Consider the following 26,997-nt stretch of genomic DNA (forward strand, 5'->3'; position numbering starts at 1 on the left):
CCTCCACCTGAATCTCCCTGGAGAACAGAACAGGCTGCTGAGCAGGAAGGAATTAAGGACATCAAAGCGCCTCGCCACCACCGCCAGTGTTACTACATAATAAAGACCCATTACACGGCTCATTCGTTGGCAGCAGGTCAGAGGCTAAGAGAAGGCACTGGGTTATCCTTCAGGTGGTGCCGTGGCGACTGAAGCTTGGAGGCCATCCTACGGCCTTCAGAGCTTCTGTGTTCGCCACCACCAGCGCAGCTCCTGTCCGGAGCATCCCAGATGGATTTTTCATGGAGGTCACATCCACCTCACATCCATCTCTCAGCCTGAGCACTGGAGCTTTCTGAAGAACGCTGTGGTTGGAGGCGGGGCTTATTCCTTTACTGCAGACCACCAGCAGAGGGCAGAGGAGAGAAATATCACCATCCTTAAGAGCGTTTAGAAAAACGAAATAAAAAACACAGATTAGTTTCAGTCAACATTCATAGCAAATTAGATGCAAACGAAAAATATTGTACATATATCGGAGGACGTGAGGCTCCCCTAAAGACAAAGGACGTTCTTTAAAGTTGGGTCAGTGGGTTTATATATTTTAGCAGCGGCTGAAAGAAAAATGGGCCACATCAGCGCGGCGTTGCCTTCTTCCCGCTCCTCATCAGATATGCAGTCCCCCCTCTCGGCGTCATTGCTTGATAGATTGCTGCTGCCGTTGGTTCTTGGGATTTGATACAGCGTCGGAGCGCTGATTAAGGAGGGAGAGAGCCGGAAACGAAAGCAGGATTAGCGGCAGGATGCACAGAAGAGGAGGAGGAGGAGGAGGAGAGGCCAATCTTTAAAAGAAAGGCAGTGTTAGGGTAGGAGACGGCTGCGTGTGGTTTGAGGCACCTTTGCTGGGGCGTGACCTGGGGAGCCCCCTGGATGGATGGTGGAGGCAACATGGCGCCGCTAGAGCTCCTCCGTCTCATTAAACCTGCGGCCATCCTTTTGTATTCCCCATCACTTCACAATGTGTCCCCGGGGAAGCCGCGGAGAATGTCCTCTGTCCACGTGCAGTGGCTTTATGTCAGCTGCTGGGGCCGCTCATTAAACCTCTCTTGATTGCCTCGTGTAGAGGTTAGCAGTCCGCACGGCAGCGCTCGTCTGTGCAGGGCGTTTTATGAGGGGTGTCGGCAGAGCGCCACGCCGGGGAATATCGGCTCAGGCTGCAGTGATGAGCTGTCATTAGTGAAATGTGCATAATTGTGTCGTCACACAAACCCGCCCACGGACTCACGCCTGCTGTCGTCGCCACAGGTCTCTGTCTGTGCGTGTGGTTGTTTGATATCGCTCTTTTTTTGTAGTTTTTTAAACGTTCCGACCACTCTGAATTAAACACTGCTCCAACATCAATGCGCCGCAGTTAGCAAGATGAAAGCAAACGGGGGCCGCATGCTGGGTGATACATTAAACAGGGGTGTGATGAAAGAGGGATTAGCATGGATTCATCACCGCTGCTTATCACAGGGAAGCCTTGAATGCTACAAGGAGCCACTTTGCAATTGTCAGGAGAGGACAACAGCAGCTTTGTTTGTGGAAATAGAAGCAAAACCACATGTTAAATACATTAGGGATTAAAATAAAACCCCATCAAACTGGAGATCTTAATTTAAATGTAATCCTAGATGGGTATTTCTTCAAAGTAAACAAGAAATCAGCCTTTGTAGGATGGGTCTCACTTTTAGTTAACTGTTTTATCAAGCGTTGAGCTACTAAACAGCTGAACGGATTCCTCCCATTTATGTAACCCCAACACGTTCTCTTCTCTCGGTCGTACACAGCAGATTACAAACGAAACGGCACGAGAGGACTGTGACATTGATGTTAGCAGGTAGCAGCAAATGAGCCCCCCCACTGCCCTGGTCGTTGCCATAGAAGGTAATAATACAAAGAACTGGATGCAATCTGCAGGAAATCATCCATATTAGCTTTTTAGTTCCAAAAAAACAATGTGAAACTTCAAACGCGATGAACATCTCAATCAAAAGGCCATCAAGAAACACGTAATGTGATGTTGCAGCAGCACTTCCAGCTCTTCGGGGGGGTTTGGGTGTAAATATTGATATTGATTTATTTAAAATCCTAAATTTCTCCACGGTATCACAAGCTTCTGGGCGACACCTCGATAAACGACGGCTCTGTTTTATAAATCGCTCTTCGCCCTGAGAATCCCAACTTCATAAATTACAGTTTACATGAAAACAACAAGCTGGTAACAACCAGAAACACAGAGGATTTGTTTTGTGTCAAAGTACAAAGCTCCCTGAAACTGGACAAATCACTGTGGGGGCCATTGTTTTGGTTTTCATTCACTAATTGTATAGCCTTAACATGAAAAGCTTTAGATTTACCTTTATCTTAAATTCCATTCAGACCCCACATATTCAGTAAGGCGCACGCATGCACACACGCACGCACACACACACACACACACACACACACACACACACACACACACACACACACACCTGTTTTCTGCTGCTGGTCTGTCCTCGACTCACTGTATAGGCTCCCCATGAGTGACAGTTCAGGGCTGAGAGCCCATTCATCAGCTCGTCCTTGTTTCAGGGTGCGTGTAAGAGGACGATCTACTGAAAAGGAAGCCATATCTCTATAACCCACGCGGAGACAGTCGTCCTTTTGTCCAGCCTGTAAATCAGGTGCTGTTGCAGGAAAATATCAGTTGACAGTGAGTCACATTTAGAGTGTGGATGTGAGATGGTAATCGACCTGCGAGCCCCGGGCCACGATAACTCGTTGACTGCTAGCATGAGCAAGTGTCGCTGGTGCTGGACGTAACCAGGAAATGCGATGACCATCTCTTGTCTTACGACATTGGACACGCACACCTACGCAGATCTCCCGCCGTGCAATTATCACCCGGGCTGTTACAGCTGCTCTGCTGCGATGGAGCAACAAATCCCCCATTGTCTGCACGCCGCGCCGCGTATCCACCTGAATTATGACCAACTGTTATCACGCTGTAACACACCCACGCAGCAACGTCCTCTATGGACACGTCCCGCGCTGTCGTACAAGCTCTGGAGTCTGTTATAGACACGAGAAGGTTATTGCTCATTGTCATAATTTCATCGTTCTCATTTTTCTGCTCTTCACAAGGCCAAGGCCGCAGGGTTCGGAGGGAGATTTCTGCACTTCTGTGGTGAAAGAGCTTCCTGCAATAAAGTGTGACAGCTTTGTTTTCTTAATCATGACTTCAAAGTCAAAAAAAGACAATTACCTTCTTTTCTTGAGTGTGTTGATTGGTGTGTGTCTTGGAACACTTGTGTCCCACAGTGATAGAAAAACAAACGCACGTGTGTGTGTGTGTGTGTGTGTGTGTGTGTGTGTGTGTGAGACATAGAATCAGCAATGCTGAGGCCGTTCTTAAATTCTTTATTGAAAAATATTGGTAAAGTCAACACTTCTCTGGAAACTTTCTCACAACACAGCAACACACACTTTAAATAGAGTCAGAACACTCATGAGTACTGTAGGGACAGAACAGTTGTATGCAAGCCTAAAATCACTCCAGGACAGTCAAAAGAAACCACAGGTCTAAGCCACGGCCATGGAGAAAGGTCGAAGATCGCATCAAAAAGTGTCATCGTGTAAAAAAACAAACAAACAAAACCTACAATCACAATCAGAAAATACCAACAAGAAGCATCAGCTTTACATTCTGTGGAATAATACTGTACTGTCTTCATCACGACTGAGTATAAATACATATTTCGCACATCGCTATTGCACAAGCACTTTTTAAAGCTTAGTTCTGTCTAAGATAGATGTACACACGCTTTTGCACCAGCACACGCTGAACCGAGCATGCCAGGAAAACATCATCTACTCCTCTGATTGATGTATTTTCGCTTATCTTTTTAATATCAGGTAGAGAAAAAAATATAGCTGCTAGGGGATTTTTTTTGCTAATATTTTCTTGGCATCGCCTCCCCCCCCCCCAACCCCCCTGCTGCTCCCTCCCACCTCCCACGGGAGACAAAGCGACACCTGCGTGTGGCACTCTTTCAAGCCCCGCCGCGCCTCTTCGGCTTCCCAACATGTCGGCCCATTTTCCCCGAAGGCCGCGGGAACGAGGCGCCCGTTTTAGCGCGAATGCCACATTAACGCGGCCGAGAAACGGAAAATGAAGGTCACAGCAGCATTGATCTGACACGAGCTCAAATTATTTCGCTTTCCTAATGGTGACAGGCTGATCATTAGGCCTCCCTGATTAAGGTTAAAGTACATGTTTCAGTGCCGTTACGCTACATCCTGGTGGACGTGGATATACTGGGGAGAGTGCACGGCTGAGTCATTACTGGGTATTGACCTTTCGGCTCAACCACATAATGCTCAGCTCACAGTCTATAAATGCAAGGATCAATCCTCCTGATGAGAAATACTTGTGTGATTTGCACAAATTAACTATAAGGGAGAACCTTTGCAATTAAGTTGATGGAAAATGGAAACGGAGGGTGAGGTGTCCCTCAATTTAGAAGAGATGGTTGAAAGTGGGAAGTTCCTCGAATTCAAGTCACTTTTGACTGAGCAGTGAATGGAAGAGACCGATGTAACATGTGCAAAACCCAACTTTCTATCCTGGCATTGACCTGACCGAGAACTCCAGCAGAACAGACTGAGGATGATTCTAAATTACGCTGACACACTTTATTCTGTCTTTAAATATCATATTTTAATGGATTTGACATACTTTTCTCCTGCAGTACCTATGACGGACCGCCCACTTAAATGGGTCTGGTTTTGGTTAGCATCTACATTAGCTTTGCTAGTTAGCAACATTACAAAGATCTTTTCTGACTCACTGACTGCAGATAAAGTCACACATGAGCATTAACTGATGGGTTTGTTCAACCAGAGCTGAGCTACTGTGATTTTAGCCTGTAGTTGTGTGTTTCGGTGGTGATGGCTCTGTTCATTCCACAGCAGGCACATTTTTTATGCGCCAAAAACCACATTTTTGTTCTCACTCTTGAAAAAAAGGGGGTTCAGGGCACTTCTGTAGACCTCCTCCATGTCAGTTTTTTAAAGTAATAGATTTTAAGATGCTCGGAGGATCATCAAAATGAGTGATCAGACCACTCGATCTGTATGTGCTGCTGATGTTCACGAGATCGGCAAAAATGTGCCATTCCAGCGTTTCTCCAGTGAAAGAAACACGTTTTTTTTTTATTTCTGTCTGAACCACCTTGACGGCAGTTACTGATTCTGCCTTTTTTTTTTTTACATGGAAGCAGAAAGTCCAATGTAATCCAAATACAAAAGCAGAAAATATGCATGAACGTGCACAAATGTTTTCTGTGATCTCGTCTTATAAAGGACCCTGTGATTAAACTGAGCTGCTGTGTCACCGTGTCCCTGTATCTCGGCAAAACTGGTGAAATGTTGAGTAAAACGACGCCATAGCCGCTGTGAGTCCGGGCGACGGGTGCTTTTTATCACCCCAGATGCCTCCGCGAGGGTTCAAAGGTCGTGACTTGACAGACGCCTGGAACGTCCCCAGATTTAAAAACCTTATCCATTAAAAATAAAACCACCTGGCGCGTCTGAGCCGGGCGGGTATTAACAGGAAAATCTGCCCTCTGGCACATCTCCATTCTTGCCGGATAGATGAACACGGCTAATGCCCCGAGGTGTCCCCAGGATGGATACGCATTGATCTCACTGTGCTCTATCTGCCGCCAGTACAGTGCACGTGCACGTGCATGTGCGTGTGTTCACATTTATGGATTGTTAAAGGGCAGGATTCAGACTTGACAGACACGGCTTTGTTGTAGTGCAGAAACTGTCGGCCCTGAGACCTGAACGCACCGCTGCACCATGGGACTGAAGGGGAGGGGGGGGGGCATGATTTCTCCCTGTTGTCGCACGTGCCCTCGTAGGTCCGAAGGCTTTGAAGATAAGCTGAGTTACATTTATTACATTCACCCAGATAGAAGCTAAGAGTAAGCCATTAAGAGCCATTAATATTTCATTGAGGACTATCTAATTGGAGAAATGTCCTCATCCTAAAACTGGAAATAGGATTTCTAGAGTAATGACAACTCAGATATCTTCGTGCGTTTACTTTTTTGACTTCTGTTTTGCAAAGCTAACGGTAACAGTCAAGTCTAGCACTGATAAATATGGAAAAAAAAGCAGCGTGTCTACTTGTCCTAACACAACCTGTGAGCTTGAAAGCGTCATCTTCCATAGCCAGTGCCGACGTGTGGGTGACCTGCACTGCTAGGCTGATCGAAGCGCACACAAAAGAAAGTTAGCATGCCTTTGAGAGTCTGCTGTCTGTTAAACGGGACATGACACAGCGCTTTCATGCTTGAGAGAGGGGCAGCGGAAACGCCGCCAGCTTCTGCCCGAGCTTCAACGCTGTGTGTCCCGACCCAACTGGATTTTTGACTCAGAGAAATGACCTTGGATGGGCAAAGGTGCCGCCGTCCCTTTTGCTTTTTACCGTGGCGAGAAGCGCCCGTAAAGAAACCAATAAATGCGACCGTTTGCCGCTTGCTCGTACAGTAAAGTCGCCGCTTTTTCCTCCCGCGCTGTGACAAATGGTGCCTCTGAGACCGAATTTGCTCTATCGAGCAGCCAGCCGCTCGCAGCTGTTCCCTTTTTGCATGGAGGAAATAATCAGTAAACGTTGGACGCTGTCTGCGCCTCGTGAATGCTGTGAATTCATGCTGTTTGCTTTTCCACCTCGCCAGGTTACCACTTTATCTCTCTGAGCTAGAAAAATGGTCACCTCTGCACTCTTGTAGGTGTGTTGACATTTTCAAGCCTCAAAGAGTCCCATGCGGGAAAAACCGGTCACCAAGGTGACAAAGCCCAACTATGTCCCTCAACAAGCGAGGGTGGGGGCAGGGGGCTCAGGAGGAAATGCAGATGGGCTTCCCGTTTTTATCGTACTGGTACACCAACATCTTGATGCAGTGGGAGTTAGCTGGTGAGATCCAGGGGCTGCTGGTGATGGAAAAGTTGTGGCTGGCGTAGAACGGCTGCGGCTGCTTCCTGCAGTGGACCAGAGCTCGCAGCACGTTGGCCGCCATGCCCCGGAAACGCTTGCTGATGAAGCAGTAGAGGAAGAAGTTGACGCCCGTGTTGAGCAACGCCAGCATGTTCGCCAGATCGGTGAGGATGTGGAGCAGCCGCCCGGCGCCTTGCGAGGCCGGCGGAGGGGAGTAGAAGTGGTAGAGGATCATGAGGGTGCGCGGCGCCCACAGGACGGCAAAAATGGAGGTGATGGCGAGGAGGATGGCGGTGGTTTTGCCGGTGGAATAGCCGCGCAGGCGGAAGCAGCAGCTGCGGCGTCTGCGGAGCTTGTGCACGATGACGGCATTGAGGGAAAAGAAGACGGTGCACGGGAGGAAGTAGACGGTGATGCAATGAGCCCACACGAGGATCTGCTGGGCAACAGTCCTCCGGTTGCCTCCGCCTGCGCCCCCTCCACCTTCGCCCGTGCCCGGGAGGCTGTGCCACAGCTCGGGCCACCAGTAATAAGGCGCCGCAGACAGCAAACACCCGATGTACACCACGAATATCACTTTACGCGTGCGGGCTGGGTACGACACCGTGTGATAGCGCAGCGGGTGGCAAACGGCGATGTAGCGGTCGATGGTCAGGGGCACCGTGATCCAGATGGAGGTGTGGATGGAGGAAAATTCCAGCACCTGCACGGCGCTGTTTAAGGACGGGGGCAGCGGGGTGGCCAGGATGAAATCCTCCAAGATGAAGTCCACGAAAACGATGAGGAGCAGGACGAGGATGTCGGCAGCCGCCAGGGCCAGGAGATAGTTGTAGGAGGACTTCTGACGACGCATCACCAGCTGGGACAGGATGATCACCGTCAGGATGTTAGCTGCAGGAGGAAGGGGGGGGGGGGGGGCGAGGGAGCAAAGATTGATGGAAAAAAAATAGGTAGAGGAAATGGGAAAAGGATTGGAAAGGAAACGAAGTAAGGAAGGGAACAGGTAGGGCAGGGAGGAGGAGAGAAAAGATGAGTGTTTGCTAGGAGAGAATTGAAAAGAGGCAACGTAAAATAGAGTCTGAGGCTATTGGAGTGTATATTAAAGTCAGTGTAATACACACGCACACACACACACACACACACACACAGAATACCAAAATGCTGGAGGTTTGATAGTGCACAACACATCATAGCAGGTGAACTGCTGCAGTGTTATTGCTTAAAATGATAAATAAGTAAAATCACATTCGGTTCAACTTCTGAATTCGATTCAATCTGTGAACATCTCTGTGTTTACTGCCCCGATCGCCCCCCCCCCGACACACACACCTGCAGCACCTGACTCTGCCGTTGGCAAGATGATTACCTGTAATAAAGAGCAAAGCCTTGACAACACCACAAGGGCAGCGTGCAGCATTACAGCCTCTGTAGGGCTTTTTTATCTCCCCAGGTTCTCCTGCATCCCTCAAGCTATTCAGCTTTGAAAACAAAGCACAAGGACACCCCGGTCTCTCCCCGTCTGCCTCTCGTTTCAACCCAATGCTGCAGTATCATGTCCTCCGTCATCTAATGGGATGTTTCTCTCATCTGCTTCTCCTCATTTACTCCAACTCTTTCACAGGGCAGTTAAAAATCCCAAGAGATGCACTAATATGTGTCATAAAACTTGTGCAGACACACGCACACACACACACACACACACACACACAGCACACACACACACACACACACACACGCACACACACACACAAAGCTCTGGACGTGATTTATCCCATCGCTGCCAAAGCATGGGCTCCGTGCAGCTGCACCAGACGGCCCTGCGCAGCTTTATGCCTGTCACGTGGAACTGCAGTCAGGCAAAAATTGAACCGAACAAGCTTCTTTAACATCTCTTTTTCCTGTTCCCTCCTGTTCCCCGCCTGCGCCGTCCTCTGCTGTCAAGTGGTCACGCTTTCCCGGTTAACTGTCATCATCTGTGCCAGGTTAGTTCCAAGTGGTGCGAAGGCGTCTTGCAACAGGGGTCTGAAGAGAACCCGGCCGAGACAGTTAGCTGGTATAGACGCCCCGTTGCACACGGTCGTTTCAGGCTTTACAAAGGAAGGCGCTTGGTTTAAAGGAGGGTTTACGATGCATATCTGCATAAAGAGGAGAATCCTTTTATTAATTTTCAAACATGCTTGGATGTGAGGTAACCCCTTTTACCACTGCGGCACAGTCCCCCTCTCAGCTCATAAAATTCAAAGGTTGGCCACGAGGAGCCGAGACTCTACATTTCCAAACTGGGACTCTAGATGGCTGTCTGGCATCTGGTGGTCTTCGGGATTCGTGTGCAGCCAAAGCCGGTTCACCCCTGTACCAGCAGCTTTACCTCCCTTGTAAGGGTGACACACACACACACACACACACACACACAACACACACACACACACACACACACACACACTGACAGTGTCTCCCATCAGCTTGATTTGTACAGTATATTTCTGGACTGGTGGGAAATCAGAGTAAAGTGAGAAACCCACTTGCTATGAGACCACTCTGCTCTGTGAAACTCTGCACCACTGTATTTATTTATCAGTGCAGAAAAGTGTGAGCACTCACTTAAGGAGACACACAAGTGTAATCTTGTTCAGGCGACGCGAGATGATGTGGTCATGCTGCGAGCCATGTTTTTTTAGTTGCAATCATATGGCATCTGTTTCAAGATGCCTCTGACACTGATTTGCATTCGTGCGTGTGTGTGTGTGTGTGTGTGTGCGTGTGTGGACTGTGGCTCTGTCCCCTTTGCAGTAATAGATCTAGAATTGGATTAAGTATGGCAGCTATGAGTCTGGTACATCACACTTCACAGCCTCAACCACTATCAGCTGATTACAAATTACATAGACGGCTCCAGATAATGACTAAAGATGTCCTTGCCAGCCTGAAGGATGTGGACCGACACGCACCCACACACACACACACACATACATACACACACACACAGCTGCATATGCACCTTAAAGCATGTCTGCATGCATCCACATGTTCCAATTTATTAAAATGTCATCTATCAATATCAATAAACGAGATAAGTCAGAGCACTTTAGGGTTCCATGTGTGAATGTTCAGGTACACGTGCGGGGGGGGGGGGGGGGGGGGGGTTACATAACACTCTTATCTTGAGTCTTGAGCTGCTGAGTTCTCCAAGATCACGGAAATGTATCAATTTGATGCACAACCTTGTGCTGTTTTGAGAAATTGGTTCTGAAACGCAACTATATCAGACCAATTTCTGCAGGACCTGCGCCTGAACCTACCTCACTCAGATGCACGTGCAGGTTGATATTGAACTCAGACTTGTGTAACACTAAAAGCCCCCATCAGTTGCCTTAAAGCTGCCTTTGACAACATCCAGTGCATGTGGAGCATGTGCCACTTCTCACCTGGCTTATCTAAAAGGGGGTGGGGGGGCACAGCAGCAGCGGCAGCAGTTTGCTCGCAGGAAAAGTCCTCATCTCCTCTATAGCCTCATTTTCTCTATTGCACCTCTCTCTTTGTACATCGAGCTTAAAAGAGGGGGCAACAGGAGATGGAAGCGGTGAGGTGTTGACTGTCACCAGTTCAGTATTATTCTGTTTGTGCTCCCCAGTGAGATGGGCCCTCTACAGACAAACAAAAGGCATCTGTGGCGAGCTTGACATTTCCATTTAGCTCTGTAGCCAGGCTGCACTGGCTCACCCATTCATTTGGAAGTCCAGGGAGGTGGGGGGCAGGGATCTTTGCTTGTCATTCTGCCGGTATGAGATGGCACAATCCGGGTTGAAGTCTCTGCGGGGACTGATAAGTTGGGAGGATGCACGCTCACGCACGCGACACATGGGATGAAAGCATGACAAAAACCACACAAAGGTGCCCAAAATCCAGTGGTTCGTGTCTGGACTTTACAGGTGTCCAGGAAAAGGTGAATGGAACCGCATTTCCTGTTTGCAGGGAAAAGCATTCTCCAACTGAGAGGGGATGAGGAAGAGAATTGCTAATGAGCGAGTGTGCATGTTGCTTTGCACAGGTGACCTCTTCTGTCTGCACGTGGAGCGCTGCTTTTTTTCATGTCTCGGTCCCCCCGTTGCTCCCCTGACTAAAAGAGCGTCATCGTCTTGTTTAGCAGGAAGGCAGAAGTCACGGTGTGCCGCCCGAGGTGTGTAATGAGGCTGACTCATCCCGTCTCCAAAAGGACACGTTCAGAAGCCCATGTGCCTTTTAACCCCTACAAACCGGTGCCAACACCTGATAAGCTCATCAGCCTTTCGCACGCTGGCCCCTCACATGGGCCTAATATAAACAGACTGAGCGCTGCGTAAGGAAAACTGCCCCCCTGGAAGAGCGGAATAGATGTAGTGGTTGCAATTAAGGTTTTATTATCATTATTTCATCAGGAAATTGAAGTCTGGTAGGCAGGGTGTAGGAAACTGTGGCCGTAGTAAAGGTTATAGAAAAAAGACAGGAGGGGGGGGGACAGATTGGGAGCTGGAGAACACAAATCTGGTAGGAGGGGAGGGAAGAGCAGGGGAAAGCAGAGAGGGTGCATATGAAAGCCTGCTTCAAAGGTCACTATCACTTTGTTCCCTGTTGTGTCTGTTAAGAGCACATTTACACTTCCGAGTTAAATCTGTGCCAGCGGACCCGCAAGAGAGGCGTCTTTGAGTGGCAGCGAAGTGGACCACAGTAGCTGAGATAGAGCCACCTTCACAAAGGAAGGAAGGAAGGAAGGAAGGAAGGAAGGAAGGAAGGAAGGACGGAAGGGATGTTTTTTTGTTGATGATATTGATGTGACTGCAGCGCTCTGACTCCACAGCCGAGCCACCAGCGGGTTTTAGGAGGTTTTATTTGCTGAAAGACGACAGGTGAAAGTCGGGACTGGGAGAGCAGGATGTCCAGGCTGTGCCGCTCGTCCTCGGATTGATGTGCCACTGATGCAGAGCAACATGCGGGGATTTGTGTTTGCAGTGTTTTCAGCAGCCCTACAGTCACCTGGTCAAACAAAATCAGCTCTGTCGCTGCATCAACAACACCACCTCCCTCGCCTGTCACATCTGTCCTCCCCTCCTCCTCCTCCTCCTCCTCCTCCTCCCCCACAGCAGGTTGGAGACCAACCAGACCCAGGGCTTCGTTTAATTCTGCGTCTTCTCCTGCTTGCGTGTGTTTTGGTTTGTTTTTCTCCTCTTCCCCCCTCTATCCTGAAGTTAGAGTTATGGGTTCGCTCAAAATAAAATAAAAAAAAATGGCAGATTGACAGAGCTGTCGTCCAAACTGAAAATTAATGGGGCAGAACTCTTCATTAAAAACTGACTGACTGGCGTAGACAGCCTTGTAGAGGTGGGGCGGTTGTTAGCAACAAACATCTCTGACCTTTCTCCCATGAGGTGGCTAGATGAGCGGGAGTGGGAGGAGACGTCTCCGAAGTGGGAGCAGCGACACGGGATTGACGCTCCATTACCAGGAAAAACACACGACATGTTGCACAGGCATGTCAGAGTGCACACACCCCCCCCCCCCATCCTTCCTCTAAACACACTGTTGCCGTCACGTATTCAACGCTCCTCACTTCTGCCTGTGTTGACACCAGAGCAGAGGCGTGGACGTCCCTCTTTCCTGAGTCGATGACAGAGTTCCTCACAGATTTTTTTTTTTGGGTTCGGTTGAAAGACAAAAACATCAGTGTTTAGATTTGACGTTGTCACGATGTCCCCTCTCACACCACAGCGGTAATACCCCACAAGAAGAAGAAAAACGATTAATTTCTGTATATGACACTGTGTAGTGATTTTAAAACAGCCTTTTGGGGTATTTTTAAAATGGTGGTGAATGGGAAGGGGGGTGGGGTCAGACGTTGGCTTCTACTGTCATCAATCTCCGTCCCTCTCTGCACCCCTGCTCTTCTGAATGTCCTTGTCCTCCTCACACTTCAGTCTCGCCCCTGTCGATCCCGAGCAGACGCCTCTTCATTTTGCCTGGGTCAAACACTAATCATGTCCCACCACTCGATCCGCGCGGTCCCCCCTTTTTTCATCATCTCGCCGTCAATGCGAAAAGGTCAAAGCGAGAGATGCAGAAAGGTCAGAGGCGGCGAGAGTCGCACGGAGGGCGCTCTGTCGCCGCTAACTAATGGAAACCCGGATTGCAATCAAGGTAACAGTCTGGGATCTGGTCGGGGAGTGTGAAAGACGTCTGAGTTTGTAGGTGGGGGCGACTGATCAAGCTGCCACGGCTCATGAAACATTCATGATGTAGCTTGACTGAAATAAGCTGTGCTAGTCCGACTTTACAGCTGCAAAGTGTCAGAGGCCCCCGACAGCTACTGTAAGGCTGCGCCGGCGGCCAGGTTGTCGGCGCACGGTGATTGAGCGAAAGACATCAGATGTGTTCATCAGCGGCGGCCTAAGCGGCAGAATGGCATCGAATTTAAGCAGGAACTCAAACGAGGGCAGGGACATTCACCGATCAGCAGGACGGACTTTCTACTTTGACTGGAACCGTGGGGCTCCCGCAGGGGGGGTTCGGAACAGCGGGGGTGAAGGGGCGTAGAGCCGAGGAGCAAACCAGAAATGACTATTTTACTGAATGTCCTCAGCAGACATGAGCGTCATTCATCATCTGACCTCCTCTTACGTCTCTGACACAGAATCGCACACCCATTTACATGATCGAGACACTTTGCCCCCCTGTGTGAGACCAGGTCCATCACGCAGTGGGACGGAGGTAATAAATGGCGTTGACGTGACTGTGAATGGACCGATGTTGAGGATGCCATCTGGAATTGTCATTCATTAATCACTTGTCCCAGAGGTCAAGTGTACGTTCTCATCCACGTAAGCTCCGGAGGAAGACATCCACAGATCTGCCCTTTTTGTTCGGAAGCTACCTGAGGATTTCAAAAGTGAAGAGACGAGTGTTCAGTCAAACTACAGCGATTGATCGCCCCAAGGTCAGAATGACAAACCAAGTGTGTGTGTGTGTGTGTGTGTGTGTGTGTGTGTGTGTGTGTGTGTTTGCAGACCCCAATACTCGGGAGCAGCTGTGTGTGACACGCACTCTCACTCAAACCCGCAGACGAGTGCACAACATATCAAGGCGCAAACTCTCCGTCAACTCCGTCGATATGAGCTCCGAGCACACGGGCAGGCGAGTGATTAGCGTGATTAACCAAATACATCACTCACCCGGGAGGCCGAGGCACAGCAAAGCACTGTAGTAGATAACGGGCAGTGGTCCGAGAGGGCATCCCTGGGTCGCCTCGGAGGGATGCTGTCCCGTGCTCCAGCTGCTCTCGTTCGGGAGAAGCGCGGAAAAAATGTGGCTGTGTTCCATGGCCACTTCCTCGTCCTCTTCCTCAGCTCGGTGTCAAGAAGCCTGGCGGTCACACCGGCGAGCCTTCCGGACGCCGTCTTTTGAGAGAGAGTGTGCGCTCCGTCCTTGGGTGCCAATCAGCATGAGTGTGTGTAAGGCTGCGTGAGTTTGCACGAGACGGCGAAGGCGAGTGTGCGAGAAGGAGGAGAAAAGGAATGGAAGGGGGAGACGGAGCTTGTGGTGGTGGTGGTGGTGGGGTGGGGGGGCAGCAGACAGATGAACGGTGTTAGTAGGTGACGGAGAGGAAGAGGAGGTGAGAGGAGCGGAGTGAGGTGAGCGTGAAAGGTAGAAGTGGAGAGGTGGAGGATGCCGCCTGAGTGTGAGAGGGAAAAAGGGGAGGTGAGAGCGCAGTGGTAGGAGGAGGAGGAGGAGGAGGAGGGCGAGAGGGAGGGGAAGAAAGAAGGTAGATGCAGAGCAAGGGCATGCTGGAGAGCAGAGAGTGAGGGAGAGAGGCGGAGGAGGAACCCGTCTGCATCCGAGGCATCGGAGTCGAGAACGAGGGGGGGGGGGGGGGGGGGGGGACAGATGTGACGGATCAGAGAAGACAAAGAAGACCTCAGTGGGCCGTCAGAGGCACGTCTGTCATCATTTATCTGCAAAAAATGACAATCGGAACAAGAGTCCAGCCTCCCATTTGCATATAATTAACATCCCATGCAGCATGTGTGTGTGTGTGTGTGTGTGCACGCACTTGCGTGTGGAGGTGCGAGCGAGGGTTGAGAATCTGTCACTTGGTGTGAACTGAGTCTCCATCGAAAACCTGCTAATGAGAAGAGAAAAATCTTCCATCGCCTTCATCACGACTGCAGCCGACAGGCGCAGCTGTTGAAGATGAAAACCTAGTTTGGGTTGAATAAACGCATATATGAAAATAGATCGTTTCCAGTACTTTAAACACTGGATTAGAATATTTCTGCAAACTGTCACAAACAGAGGACGCAAACACCACCGTTAAAAAGTCTGTGTTTTATGTGGACCGCTGGTCCCAGCAAGGTGTGTTTATTCTCCACAAGTGACACACTTGCTGCTAATATATGTGTGTGCAGTCACATCATTAGGGATGACCGGCATGATTAAGATACACTCAATAATTACCCATAAATACAGACAAGTCAAAGAAAATGAAGGCTTAATGAGTGAGTTTAGGAGCAGGAGCGGGGCTGCCAGATGACATCGCAGTTCCTGTTCATTCGCCGTTCTGTCACACCACAGTGGAGATATTGATGACTGGCTTTTTATGTAATAATCTGTTTATCCCATAGTCTCAGATCATAGAAATTACTCCACATATGGGTAAACTTCCTAGCAATACTCAATACACACACACACACACACACACACATCCTCATATTCTATCTATTATATTATATTCTATTTTTGTGGGGACTGTCATAGACAAAACACATAAGCCAGCTCGCTACTACTCAATATGTAGCTAATACATGGAAATACAAACACACACACACACACACACACACACACAAAGATAATGGCGTCAATTTGCATTTTCAGCCTTCACTCATGCACTTTAATTAACATTGTAGGGTGGCATAATTTATAAGAATTATGTGGTGATCATTTTAATTTAAAAGATAAACATAGCAGGCAGTAGCAGCGTAGTAAATCTGCACCGTGCTGGTGAAGGATTTATCATTCTCAAAGCCACATTGTACTCCTGAAATTAGGATTCATAAAGATGAAATCCATCATTGAAAGACAGCGATGTTTTAAAGTGGAGCAGAGAAATGGGTCACTGGGCGCTTTGACACCTTAGTGTGTCTCAAACGTGCCCCCCAACCAGCAGCACCAGTTCGACTGCCTGTTACTTTTCCAACATTTTCAACGGCAATTAAGAGTGAGGCCCTGGGTTCGCTGACAAACCTGTGTTGCACTGGCTGTTTGATTATAGTTCTGTTTGATTGAATCTATGTAGCTCTGTCACCTAGCAACAGCAGCCTTCATCCACCCTTACTCATCATATGTGAAGAGTTCTTATTTCCTCCATGAACTACATCAACTACATAGAGCACTTTTACACAACATTGACTCATAAATCGGAATCCATGTACATTAATTGACTATTACATAACTTTGTTAGTATCAATAATAGATGTGTGCTTAAATCATGTGCTTTTTATTTATTTATTTTAACTCTAGCCTGCCTGTTATTAGCTACTACAACAGCCTGGCCGTTTCCAGGATGATATATGTGAAGAAAACAGATGCTGGAGCAGTTTGGTCAGGAGTCTAATGAAACATCAAGCCCATTTAGAGTTCTATCAGCTGTCTGTGTGCCTCCTGAGGACGAAACTGTGCCTGAGCCAATGCACGCAGATATAAACAGACATTTCCAAGCTCAGCTCTTCTGTCTGAGTAAGATGTAGCATCATTTTAGAGGCAGCGCATGAGGCCGGGGCCTCTCTGGGGCAGACAAGATTGAAGAGCTTCATACGGACAAAGAGAGAAAAGATGAGGGTTGTTTGTTTTTTTGTGGGTCAGGGCGCTTGAGGAAAGTACGGAACAAACAAACTCAATCAGGACCCTATTAAAAACCTTTAGAGCTTCAATCATAGCATCTCAAACCTTTGCCGTCTCTCAGATTGGCAGCCCTGTCTGAAAGGAAGAGTTCCTGACATGAACAGGTGACCTGTACCTGCTCAGTGCCACTTGATGCAGCAATAGAAAAGAAAAGAGAAGAGGCAGAATGGTGGGGGGGGGGGGGCATCACGTGCTCGGCACCCTTCGTTCCTGCATGTGACTAAATGAGCTGCAGGGCACGAGGGGAGGGGGAGCGCCGCAATTAAATGTTAAATAAAACATGGCCTGCTGACGTGAATTGATCATGGGGAAAATGTGGGACAGGGCAGGGTGATTCTTCAAAGGGAGCTGGAGCTCGCGGGTGAAAGACCCCCACAGGGGTAGAGTTCGCCCGCTCGCCAGTATTTAATACAACATCATCATCGCTCCCTGTCAACAAATTCGATTACACGCAGTGTTGTGGCGCTTGGAAATGAGTGCGATTGTGTCGCTGAGGGTTGGTGTTTGCAGCTGGATCGAATCGGGGGCGACACTCAGCTGGGGCGTTCGAGGTTTATGCCGACTGTGTGGCGTTCCACACCGAACAAAGCAGGGCAGGTGATGTTCGCTACGGGCGGCGGCGATAGCCCCACCTGACCTCATTTCCTCCTGCAGGGATCTACGTGGGGAAGGTCGGCGGGGGAGACGGCCCGAGCGGGTGTGAGGGCGCCCGTGTTCCTGTTATTACCACATTATATCATCGTCGCTTCACGTGGTCGGAGACATCAGACTGAGCCGAGCAGCACGCTCACACCTGCAAGAACAAACATGTTTACGTGTTATGCGCTGAAAAATTTAGCAGCTGGAGCTCTGGTGTTAATGTTTAGAGTATGGGATACACAGCCATGGCCTCGGGGCATCACTTCATATAATTTCAGCCCCTTATCCAACAAACGCCTACAGGAACTTTAATTACCTTTTACCGATTATTTTTTATTATTATTTCTTGCCTGGGTAAAAAAAAATAAAAAAATAATCCTGATAATTTCAACAGAAATGCTCCAAATGTTTTTGTAATAATGTTTAAATGCTAAGAGTTTCTGTGTTGGAAAAGAGGCTGCTCCCATGCACAGATTTGAAAACAATTGAAACGTTGAATTGAAGTGACCTTGTGACCAGTAATGTTTGACCGTTCTGCTGTACGCCCTTTAATCCTGAACTCTAATGGGAGCCACAGCTAACTGGTTTAGCTTCACAGCAACAGACTCGCAATGCTCGCGAACAATTTCATGGTAACCAGGGGCTTTTAAAGATGCAAGGCAGGGAATGGGGATTACAACCTGAAGGGAGTCGTGGGATTCCATCTGCAACACCGTATATTTATCAAAATGTTGTCAAGTATGAGGGGACATTAATTATAGATGCCCCCGGCTGGGCTATTTGTTTAGTGTTCCTCTAAAACTGGTCTCTTGGCTTGGAGAGAAACAGGTCGGCAAGGTTACACGTGAGCACGCTGTTTCTTCGCTGCTAGGGGGTGGGGGGTGGGGGGTGTAGGAACAGAGGAGAGACACAACGTGAGAGACAATTCAAGAAGGAAGAGCTGAATAAAAGATAACCAGGGGAAACAGATGCATAGAGAGGGCAGATATGCTCTCCATCCGTGCGGTTTGTATTCTAGACTCTCCTGTACATGGTAAACACTGAACACCAGCGCTCCTCCCTGTTCTCCCCTCACACCACCAGCACCACCGCTGCCCTCCCGGTGACATCAGAGCAGGTCGCGGCAGGCTCTCCCCGCCCGCCTGCCTCTCTGGACCGGTTCAGTTCAGCTCTTGATCCCCGTCCGGCACCAGGGACCAGCTGGTCCGAGCAGGCCCCGGTATTAGCTCCGTTATTAAAGCCGGGACATGGAGACATTAACACATGTGCGGCGGAGTGTGAAGCCCCACGGCCCCCCTCTGTAAATTACATCGCGCTCACAAATGATCCCTCTGAAATAAAGCCACTAAGGAGGATGTTCAGCAGTTCAGAGTGGAGCAAGAGTCAGCAGCAGCAGCAACGCGTGCGTGCGTGCGTGCACGCGTGCGCGCCAAGCCTCACTAATCATAAAGTGTACTATTTAAAAATCGAACGTGCACCACCTCAGCATCAGCTCCCATCCAATCTTGCTCTCCCCTTTGATTTTCACTTTAGCTGATTAGCGCGAGCCCCAGTTCGGTCGCTGGCTGTTTGCTGCTGTCTAGACCGACGTGTGTTTGTTTTGTGGCGATGCCACTCATATTGATCAGAGGAGATAACAACCCCATTCCGTTTGATCAAGGGTACGCCTCGGAGCTGATTGGGATTCCGATCACACGCCTGTGTAAAGCAGTGGTCGTCCAAAATATTTCAGCGCCACGTCCATGTTTCTGCGTATCACTTTGTTTTACTGCACCTGTGGTCCCTAAATCCAGAAAAATACAAATCCACATGAAATGAAAGATAAAGTGGAAGGTCTAGACAGTCAATAGTTCCGCCACAACTATTTCAAACTAAACGAAATGTAACTGAAGAGTTATAGACTAGATAAACAAGTGACAGAGGCCGCCACAATGCCCACGACTACTGGGAATACATCTGAAAGCAACAATGCTCCGCAGCAGGTCCGCGAGGGATTGGAAGGGTGGAGGGTCAGATGAATGAGATGAGGCAAACAAAGTTTGGTCTGCCAGCAATCCAAAACGAAGGATCTAAAACTCTGCCAGCGAGGCTAGCATGTGCATGCATGACTCAAATCTCTCCATCAATTTTGTGATGGACAGTTTAAGGTCGATCAAATCAACACTGACTTGAAGCGAGGAAAATTATCCTTTATTTAGCTGTCAATGCTAAATCTGTTCGATTATTTACATTAGGGAATAAAGAGATACATTTCGAGCTCACATACCAAAGATGGGCATTATGAGGTCTGTTTGCAGCTCAGGGTAGGGTAAAGTACATTGAAATGTGCAATGTCATGTTTATCTAAACTCGCAAATTTAAGTTGTCATTTATAAACATTATTTAATTAAATATTCACATAACAAAAAAATTATATATATATATTTTTTTTCAAACGGATCTCCGAGCAAAAGCGCGATGGCGCCCTCTGTCGGTCGATGCGTGTCATCGCACACCAGCAGCGGTAAACAGCGGAGGGATGTGAACAGGCTCGGATCTGCTGCTGCTCATCGACCGCTCTTTACTCAGCGATACCGAGCCAAACGCCTCCGTCGCGGCTGGGATCTGCTTCAACGCCACACTTGGCCGATACTGCAACCCTACTTAAAAAGGTGAGTCCCAAATCAGCACCGTTACTTCGAATACCGCGTTGGTCCGGTCCAATGACCCGCCCTTAAATGGTGACAAGCCGGATCTATTTTAGATGTCTGTGGAAGATGATGCGCGCTGCTGGAAACTCGATAACAGGGTTGTCACGCAGTTACTGTAAGCGTTTATTGCTATTATTTTAATACTGTACTGACAAAAAAAAAAACGCAACATGTAATTAATGCCGTATAAACGCTGTTTCATTGAGGTTATGAAGGGTTTTAAAGGCCTATTTGTTTATATTGAAATTCTCCATCATGGCAGCCGGAAACATCAAATCTGCACCGTCACTGATGCTTCATGCGTTTAAACCCCATAAATGTCCTCAAAAAAGCACCACTTTGCTTTAATTTTAGTGAAAATACAAATACTTTTTCACCTTAGGACAATGTGATGCTGTCAGAACTGATGCTTTAATGCTTTAATTCGAAAAACATGGAATTCATTTTGTTTTAAAATATAGGAAATAGTAAAATATCAATGTATCCATGATCCAGCATTTATTTGACTTTTATTTGAACATTTAAAGGAATCACTGTTTCGCCAACCTCTTGACTCGGGTCGTGACCTCGGTGTCACCATGTGCTCCTCCACCACGTGCGCTGCCCTGCTGTGTCTGCTGGCGGGGGCTGTGGCCGCCGTCCGGGGTCACCAGTCAGGTGAGGGGACCGGGGACGGGGCCCGTCTGGACGGATGGACGCGTGAGGTTAAATAGTAGCTGAGATGATATTATTAGCTTTGTGCTGTTTGTTTTCGTCCTGTGTCCTTCTTGTCTCAATACCCTACAACAAAAGTCTGGAGGGGAAAGAGGAGCGAGGAGGAAACCCGGAGTTCCCCCGACACCTGTGATCTCAGCACGAGCCGCTGCTAAATCTCCCTCCTCCTTCATGCTCTAGTCTTCCTGGACAAGCAGCAGGCCAGCTCTCTGATCTCCCGTCAGAAGAGGGACGCCGCAGGCTCCACGCTGGAGAAGGTCTGCATGGAGAAAGTCTGCACGTACGAGCAGGCCAGAGCTTTCTTCCAGGACTCCTATCGTACGGTAAGCATCCGGAATTCTCAGTTCACCTGCGGCGCTTTAACTTTTGGCTTTAACTTTGCGCGTTTCCTTCCAGGATATCTTCTGGGCCGTCTATGTTGGTGAGTCCTCCCCCGTGGCGTCGCAGCCTTTTGTCGTCCTTTACACTTTTTAACGCACTTCCTGTCTGCGCGTAGACGGGGACCAGTGCGCGGAGAAGCCCTGCCAGAACGGAGCCATGTGCTCGGACAGCGTGGGAGGCTACGACTGCGTCTGCAAGTCGGGTTTCACGGGGGTCCACTGTGAAAAAGGTACGGGCGGCCGTGAGCCCCCATGTTCGGTTTGGTCTGTACCGGCCGTAAACTTCCTTTTGCGTCTCCAGACGAGACCCTGTGTGTCGTGGACTCGGACAAGGGCTGCTCCCAGTTCTGTAAACCGGGCTACACATCTTTTGTGTGCTCATGTGCTCAGGGATGGAAAATCAGCAGTTCCGACAGGACCAAGTGTGTACCCACAGGTAGGTGCTTTCTGCCTGAGTGTGTGTGTGTGTGTGTGTGTATCTATCGACCTCAATCGTTTCTGATGCAAGAGCGGGGCGTTCTTCCCTCAGGGAGATTCCCCTGTGGGAAGGTCACCAGTGTCAGTCAGTGGGAGAGCAGAATGGCCACCAACAAGCTGAGCAACTTTGAGGGGGTCAGCTGCGCGTCTGGCGAGTGCCCGTGGCAGGTTAGGGGCTCTGACACTGCAACACCTGACAGGTGATGAGCGATGCTTCATACTGACTCTCTGCTGCTGCTCGCAGGCTCTGCTGAAGAGTTCGGAGTCGGCGGGCTTCTGCAGCGGAGTCATCCTGAAGGAGAAACTGGTCCTGACATCAGCTCAGTGCGTCAGGAAGTTCGGCTCGTTCCAAGTGGCCGTCGGTGAGTAATCCAAACCAAAAACGTCCCCCCCTCCATGTTCAGGCATCCTGACCGGCTCCTCTTCACTGCCCGTCTCCAGGGAAACGCACCACTGTCTTTGAAGCAGGGGATCAGACAGTGAACGTGAAGCAGGTTCACGTGCACCCGCGTTTCGTGGAAGGTCGGCCCGACAATGACTTGGCTGTAATTGAACTCAGCAACAGCATCAGGTATAACAAAGACGTGACCGCCGCCTGCTTGCCCGAGAAAGACTTTGCGGAAAACGTCCTGATGCCCCTCCCAACCATCATCACGGGCTGGAAGGAAGTCAAGGAGGTAAATTCCTTACAGGGTCCACTCACGCTCAATCACCTCACGTATGACACCCTGCCAAACTGTCTGGAGGCTCACCCCAACCTGGTGACCAACAAGATGGGCTGCACCCTGGCGCTGGCTAATGCTGACTGCACCATGAGCTCCGGCAGCCCCTTGCTAACCATGTACAAGGAGGTGCTCTTCCTCACGGGGGTGGTCAGCCAGCCGCCGGGGGCCGACTGCAGTAAAGGTTACATCGTCCAGAAGGTCTCGCGCTATCACGGCTGGCTGCAGACACTGATGAATTCACGTTAGAATTCCGGATACACAGTTTAAACCAGGGAATTACAGGTGAATCAGTATAAGTTCAGAGAATGTTCGTCGTGCACATGTGTGTGAACCTTGTTTAGATCTATCCAAACACGTTCTGAGCGCGTTATTGCTGAATTATGAGTCGTGTGCACTTCCCCGTTTATCCACAAGGGGGCTCGCTAATAATATAAATACAGCAGAAGACGGAAATGAGATATTCGGCATGTTTTTTGTGACATATATGCATATTAATAACCTGTCAGGGGAGTAAATTTGAGAAAACTGTAGTATTATGCACCTTGTAATGCTCGAGAAAATATGCTTTAAATGTAATAAACTCCGTAACACTACGATATTGGACTATTTGAAGATGTCATTAGGCTTTGATAAAGCATTTTATTGTATTTATGTGTTGTATAATGTAACGTACTTGTCCCAAACCTCTTTAAGGTGCAAAACTGGGGGGAAATTGTGAATCCACTGCATTGGTAGCTTCTAGGTCAATGGGAAATGCTGTGCATGGGCAATACTAATGTGCTCATTTCAAATGGGTCCATTATCTTTTACATTCCTCATGATTGTCAGTTCTTAAATTAAGATATTTATTTGGGGGGAGGTTGGGATGATTAAGGGTTTTACCCAGTTTAGGTTTTTATTATTTCAAGCCAATGGGTTATTTTAATACTCTTTGTTTTCTCTGATAGCACTAAAAATCCAGCTCAGCTTGAGTTTTTTTTCAGTCCTTATTAGCTTTCCCTCACCGTCACTCACCCCTGGGGTCCCTGGCAGCATTTTCCCACAGTCCTCTGCCATCTTCTCACAGCCTCCCTGGTGAAGGCTCAGTAATGTTGGGAGAGAAAAGAAGAGGCAGAAGAATGGCTGAGAGACGCCGTATAACAACAAAACCTGGCCTGACACTTCTGATCGGGCTCTTGAAAAGGACAGCCCTGAAAGCCGAGGCCCACGTCGGCTGTTGCCATGGTACTCACCAAGGAGATGGCTCCTCGCTCCCAAAAATGGCCGTGCTTCTCCTGGGCCGTCCAGTGGCGATTAATCTGAGTGGAGCTCCTTCCTTCCTTCCTTCCTTCCTTCCTTCCTTCCTAAATCTCGACCTGCTCCCTGCTCCTGCAGGCTTCATTTATATGCTGCAGCCCGGCTGCCGACTTCAGGTGGTTTTGGGGTTCAGATCAGAAGGAAATCAGCGTTGGGGCTCCTGGCAACAGCCTTCACTTTCCTGAAATCCTCTGCTGCAGCAGATGGGGGCCAACGGGACGGAGGCTGTGTTAGCGAGCTTCAACAGCAAAGCTCTGAGGCCGGAGTGTGGATGTCTTTGAGTTGGACCACATGGGGTCAGGCGTGGGGGGGGCATCTGGCCCGTGTCCTAAATCAATAATCCTCCACTCTCCCCAAACAGCCCTCCAAAAGAACTGCATGCTGTGACCCTAAATCCCCCCATACTGGGTGTCTGCATGTACATATGCACACACACACACACACTTGTCGGTGCTTCTCTTTCCGGGGGGGCTACATCAAATGACGGACTTTAGGGGGATTATGTGTCTGCGTGGTGACTGATTCCACACGGGGGGTGAGCAGTATGTCTGAGCGGCACATGCAGATGGAGTTAAAGTCTGGTGCGATGTGTGAAGTGGCGTTTGAAGGCATGATCTCGTCCAATAATCCCCCGTCCCTAAATCCACGTCCCCAATCTTTCCTCCCCTCGGGGATCCCGAGAAAGACAGTCCGAACTATGAAACGCGTCGAAAGTATACGTCACCCTGAACACGTGCGCGTGCCGATCGGGCTGTAAATCCAGAGCTGCCTTTAGTCCACTGACCTCTGACCCCAGAGGGTCTAAATCCTGTTTAGAAACCTAAAGGAGCCGACAGAAGAGGCTCCGGGACTCGCTGAAGGAAAACAAGTGTCCCGCGGTCGGTGTGGCGGCTCCTGAAGCCGTGAGATAAGCCTCCGGTGTCGGAGCAGGTGACGGGTGAATGGCTCCGCGTGACCTTCGCTATCAGCCTTTAACATCAGGCCCTTGTTTTGAGTCTCACGGACACGGATGAACAAGCGAGGCCGCGCCTACATTTGTCTTTTAATCTGGCCTGACAAACTCAGGCTGTCCAGTTTAGAGTCCGGAGGCTCAGCAACTATCTGGGTTATCCTGAAACATCTGTCCAGCGCGCTCTCTCTCTCACACACACACACACACACACACACACACCCCGAAGCCCTGGAGGGTGCCAGGTGGGGCCTCCATGGATTAGACTCGATCATTGCTCCTTAAACATTTCCTGAACCGTTCACGCTTGAGGTTCTGGAAGAGGCCACAGCGATGAGGGAACATCCTTTCATCTGTTGGACCGGACCTTCCGGGCCAGCCTTTCGCGCCCCACTGACCACCTCAGACTGGGAACATCGGTTGAGCCAGTCTTCCAGCCCCGTTCTCCTCAGCAAACATCAACAATGAGCCCGTGTTCCACAGCTGGAGGATATACTGTTGCTCTTTAAATTTAGCCCCACTTCCTGCTGATTCAGGACACCTGCTTCCTGTCATAGAGGATACATCCTGTGAGGTCATAGCCCCTCATCCTGACGCACATCACCGGGAACCAATCCAGCGCGTGACCCCTGCTGGCCGGCCACCCCGCTGCCTCCTCAGGCGAGGTAACGTCCACGCTGCGTGGAAAGGAAAGATGAGAGATTAGGAGAAAAAAGAGAAAGATAAGCTGTAGCCGGGACCATTGGGACGCACGGCAGACGGTGACGGAGTCGTCCCCGTGGACTCATGACGGGTCATGTGCTGTCTAATTACAGGACAGGCGCTCACAGTGAGGGCCGTATTTAAGTCTACAGCCAGTCAGCAAACCTGCATTCATCAGCACGCGAAGCTGTTGGGAAGAAAAGGTTCTGGTGTCGCCGAATGAGCAGCGCCGCAGAGGTGACGCGTAACGTTTAACACGGGAATAAACAATTACCTTCACTCCACGACGGGCAGGTCAAACTTCCCGCCGTTACGGATCAAAAGCGAGCCGCATACCTGAGTCAATGGGCGCGGCCATCTTGAATTGGTGGCCAGCAGTTTGTTAGCGCCACGGAAACGGAAACAGTCGTTTGATGCTAGCTGCTACAGCTGCTATTAAGCTACAACCTGTGTTTTACCACAGCGGTAACGACTAAACACAGGCAATAAACTCAGGCTGGAATGGTGTTTAGAGACGAAGAAGACTTTATCTGTCATCATACGATAGCTTGCAGCGCAATATTCCGAGGCCGGCGCATGCGCCGAAGGATCTCGTCGGCTGGTCCTAAGCTGAAGATAGAAGGTGACAGAGGAGCTGGAGCTGCAGGACTAAATTAAGGCCACTGATCTGGAGGCAGGTCTGAATCGTCTCGTGATCCGACACCAGCGTTGAAGAGGAATCGATATCTGGCTGCTGTGAGGAGTTAGCGAGCAGCTGATGGCAAAGATGATGAGCATAGCAAAGGCGCTACTGACCATCCGCCTCTGTGTGAAACCACACAATCATTCATCTTCCCATGCACCCTTCTTCCAGGCGGGGACCCCCCCACCCCACCCCATCCCCCCTTTCTTCCCATGCTGTCACTCTCTCGGGCTGCACCTGTCAGATTAGCCTCCCCTCCTCAGCTGCCACTCCATATGACACGCCGCCCCTGCAGCCCAGAGCTTGCTCTTTAGCTCACTTTGCATTTATTTATGCGTGTAAGTGGCTCGGGGGGGGGGGGGAAACGAGTCAGTGGGGGAGGTGTGAGTCTGAGCTGGCCAGTGCCTTTTTCATTTGAAACACGATTTAAGTTCAGTGTAACGCCCCCAAAGCGCCGATGCGTGTAAAATGGTGAGATAAGTGCTGCTTTACTGATCTCAGGTGTCATGGCTGCTGCTGCTGCCGCCTGTCTGTCCTGGACGCCAGTCCAAAAAGCTAAAACACGTCCCCAAATGATTTTGGCTCCCATCGTGCACACAGATAAAGGGGATCAAATACCCGGGGTGGGGGTGGTGGTAGACTGGCTGCGATTGGGGGGGGGGGGGGTTCAACTGGAAAAAGCCTCCGTGGTGGATGGATGGGAGCAGCTGAGGCGACAACCATGTGACTGGAGGGATAAAAAAATAAGCCTGGTCAGTGGCCGATCGGTACCCGGAACAAAATCAGTCCCAGACCGCATCTGCTCATGAG

At 49.5% G+C, this 26,997-nt stretch overlaps 2 protein-coding genes across 3 annotated transcripts; one reads left to right on the forward strand and one right to left on the reverse strand.

Annotated features, from left to right (window-relative positions):
* Positions 1-3,407: 3,407 nt before the first annotated feature.
* Positions 3,408-14,858, reverse strand: gpr139 (G protein-coupled receptor 139). Its single transcript, XM_057014616.1, has 2 exons — positions 14,209-14,858; positions 3,408-7,900 (listed from the first exon to the last, which is right to left on the reverse strand). The coding sequence occupies exons 1-2, from the start codon at positions 14,354-14,356 to the stop codon at positions 6,912-6,914; spliced, it is 1,137 nt and encodes a 378-aa protein (XP_056870596.1). The 5' UTR covers positions 14,357-14,858; the 3' UTR covers positions 3,408-6,911.
* Positions 14,859-20,063: 5,205 nt separating this feature from the next.
* proza (protein Z, vitamin K-dependent plasma glycoprotein a) lies at positions 20,064-23,154 on the forward strand. 2 transcript variants are annotated; one of them, XM_057014614.1, is made up of 9 exons: positions 20,064-20,223; positions 20,790-20,919; positions 21,157-21,299; positions 21,373-21,397; positions 21,473-21,586; positions 21,658-21,792; positions 21,886-22,001; positions 22,078-22,195; positions 22,275-23,154. In XM_057014614.1, exons 2-9 carry the CDS (start codon positions 20,841-20,843, stop codon positions 22,802-22,804), a joined length of 1,260 nt encoding a protein of 419 aa, XP_056870594.1. In that variant the 5' UTR covers positions 20,064-20,223; positions 20,790-20,840; the 3' UTR covers positions 22,805-23,154. The 2 variants fall into 2 exon arrangements, with proteins under 2 accessions (XP_056870594.1, XP_056870595.1); XM_057014615.1 differs by lacking the exon at positions 20,064-20,223 and adding an exon at positions 20,230-20,377.
* The last annotated feature ends 3,843 nt before the right edge of the window (positions 23,155-26,997 follow it).

The sequence above is a fragment of the Takifugu flavidus genome, chromosome 18, assembly GCF_003711565.1.
Source record: "Takifugu flavidus isolate HTHZ2018 chromosome 18, ASM371156v2, whole genome shotgun sequence".
NCBI lineage: Eukaryota > Metazoa > Chordata > Actinopteri > Tetraodontiformes > Tetraodontidae > Takifugu > Takifugu flavidus.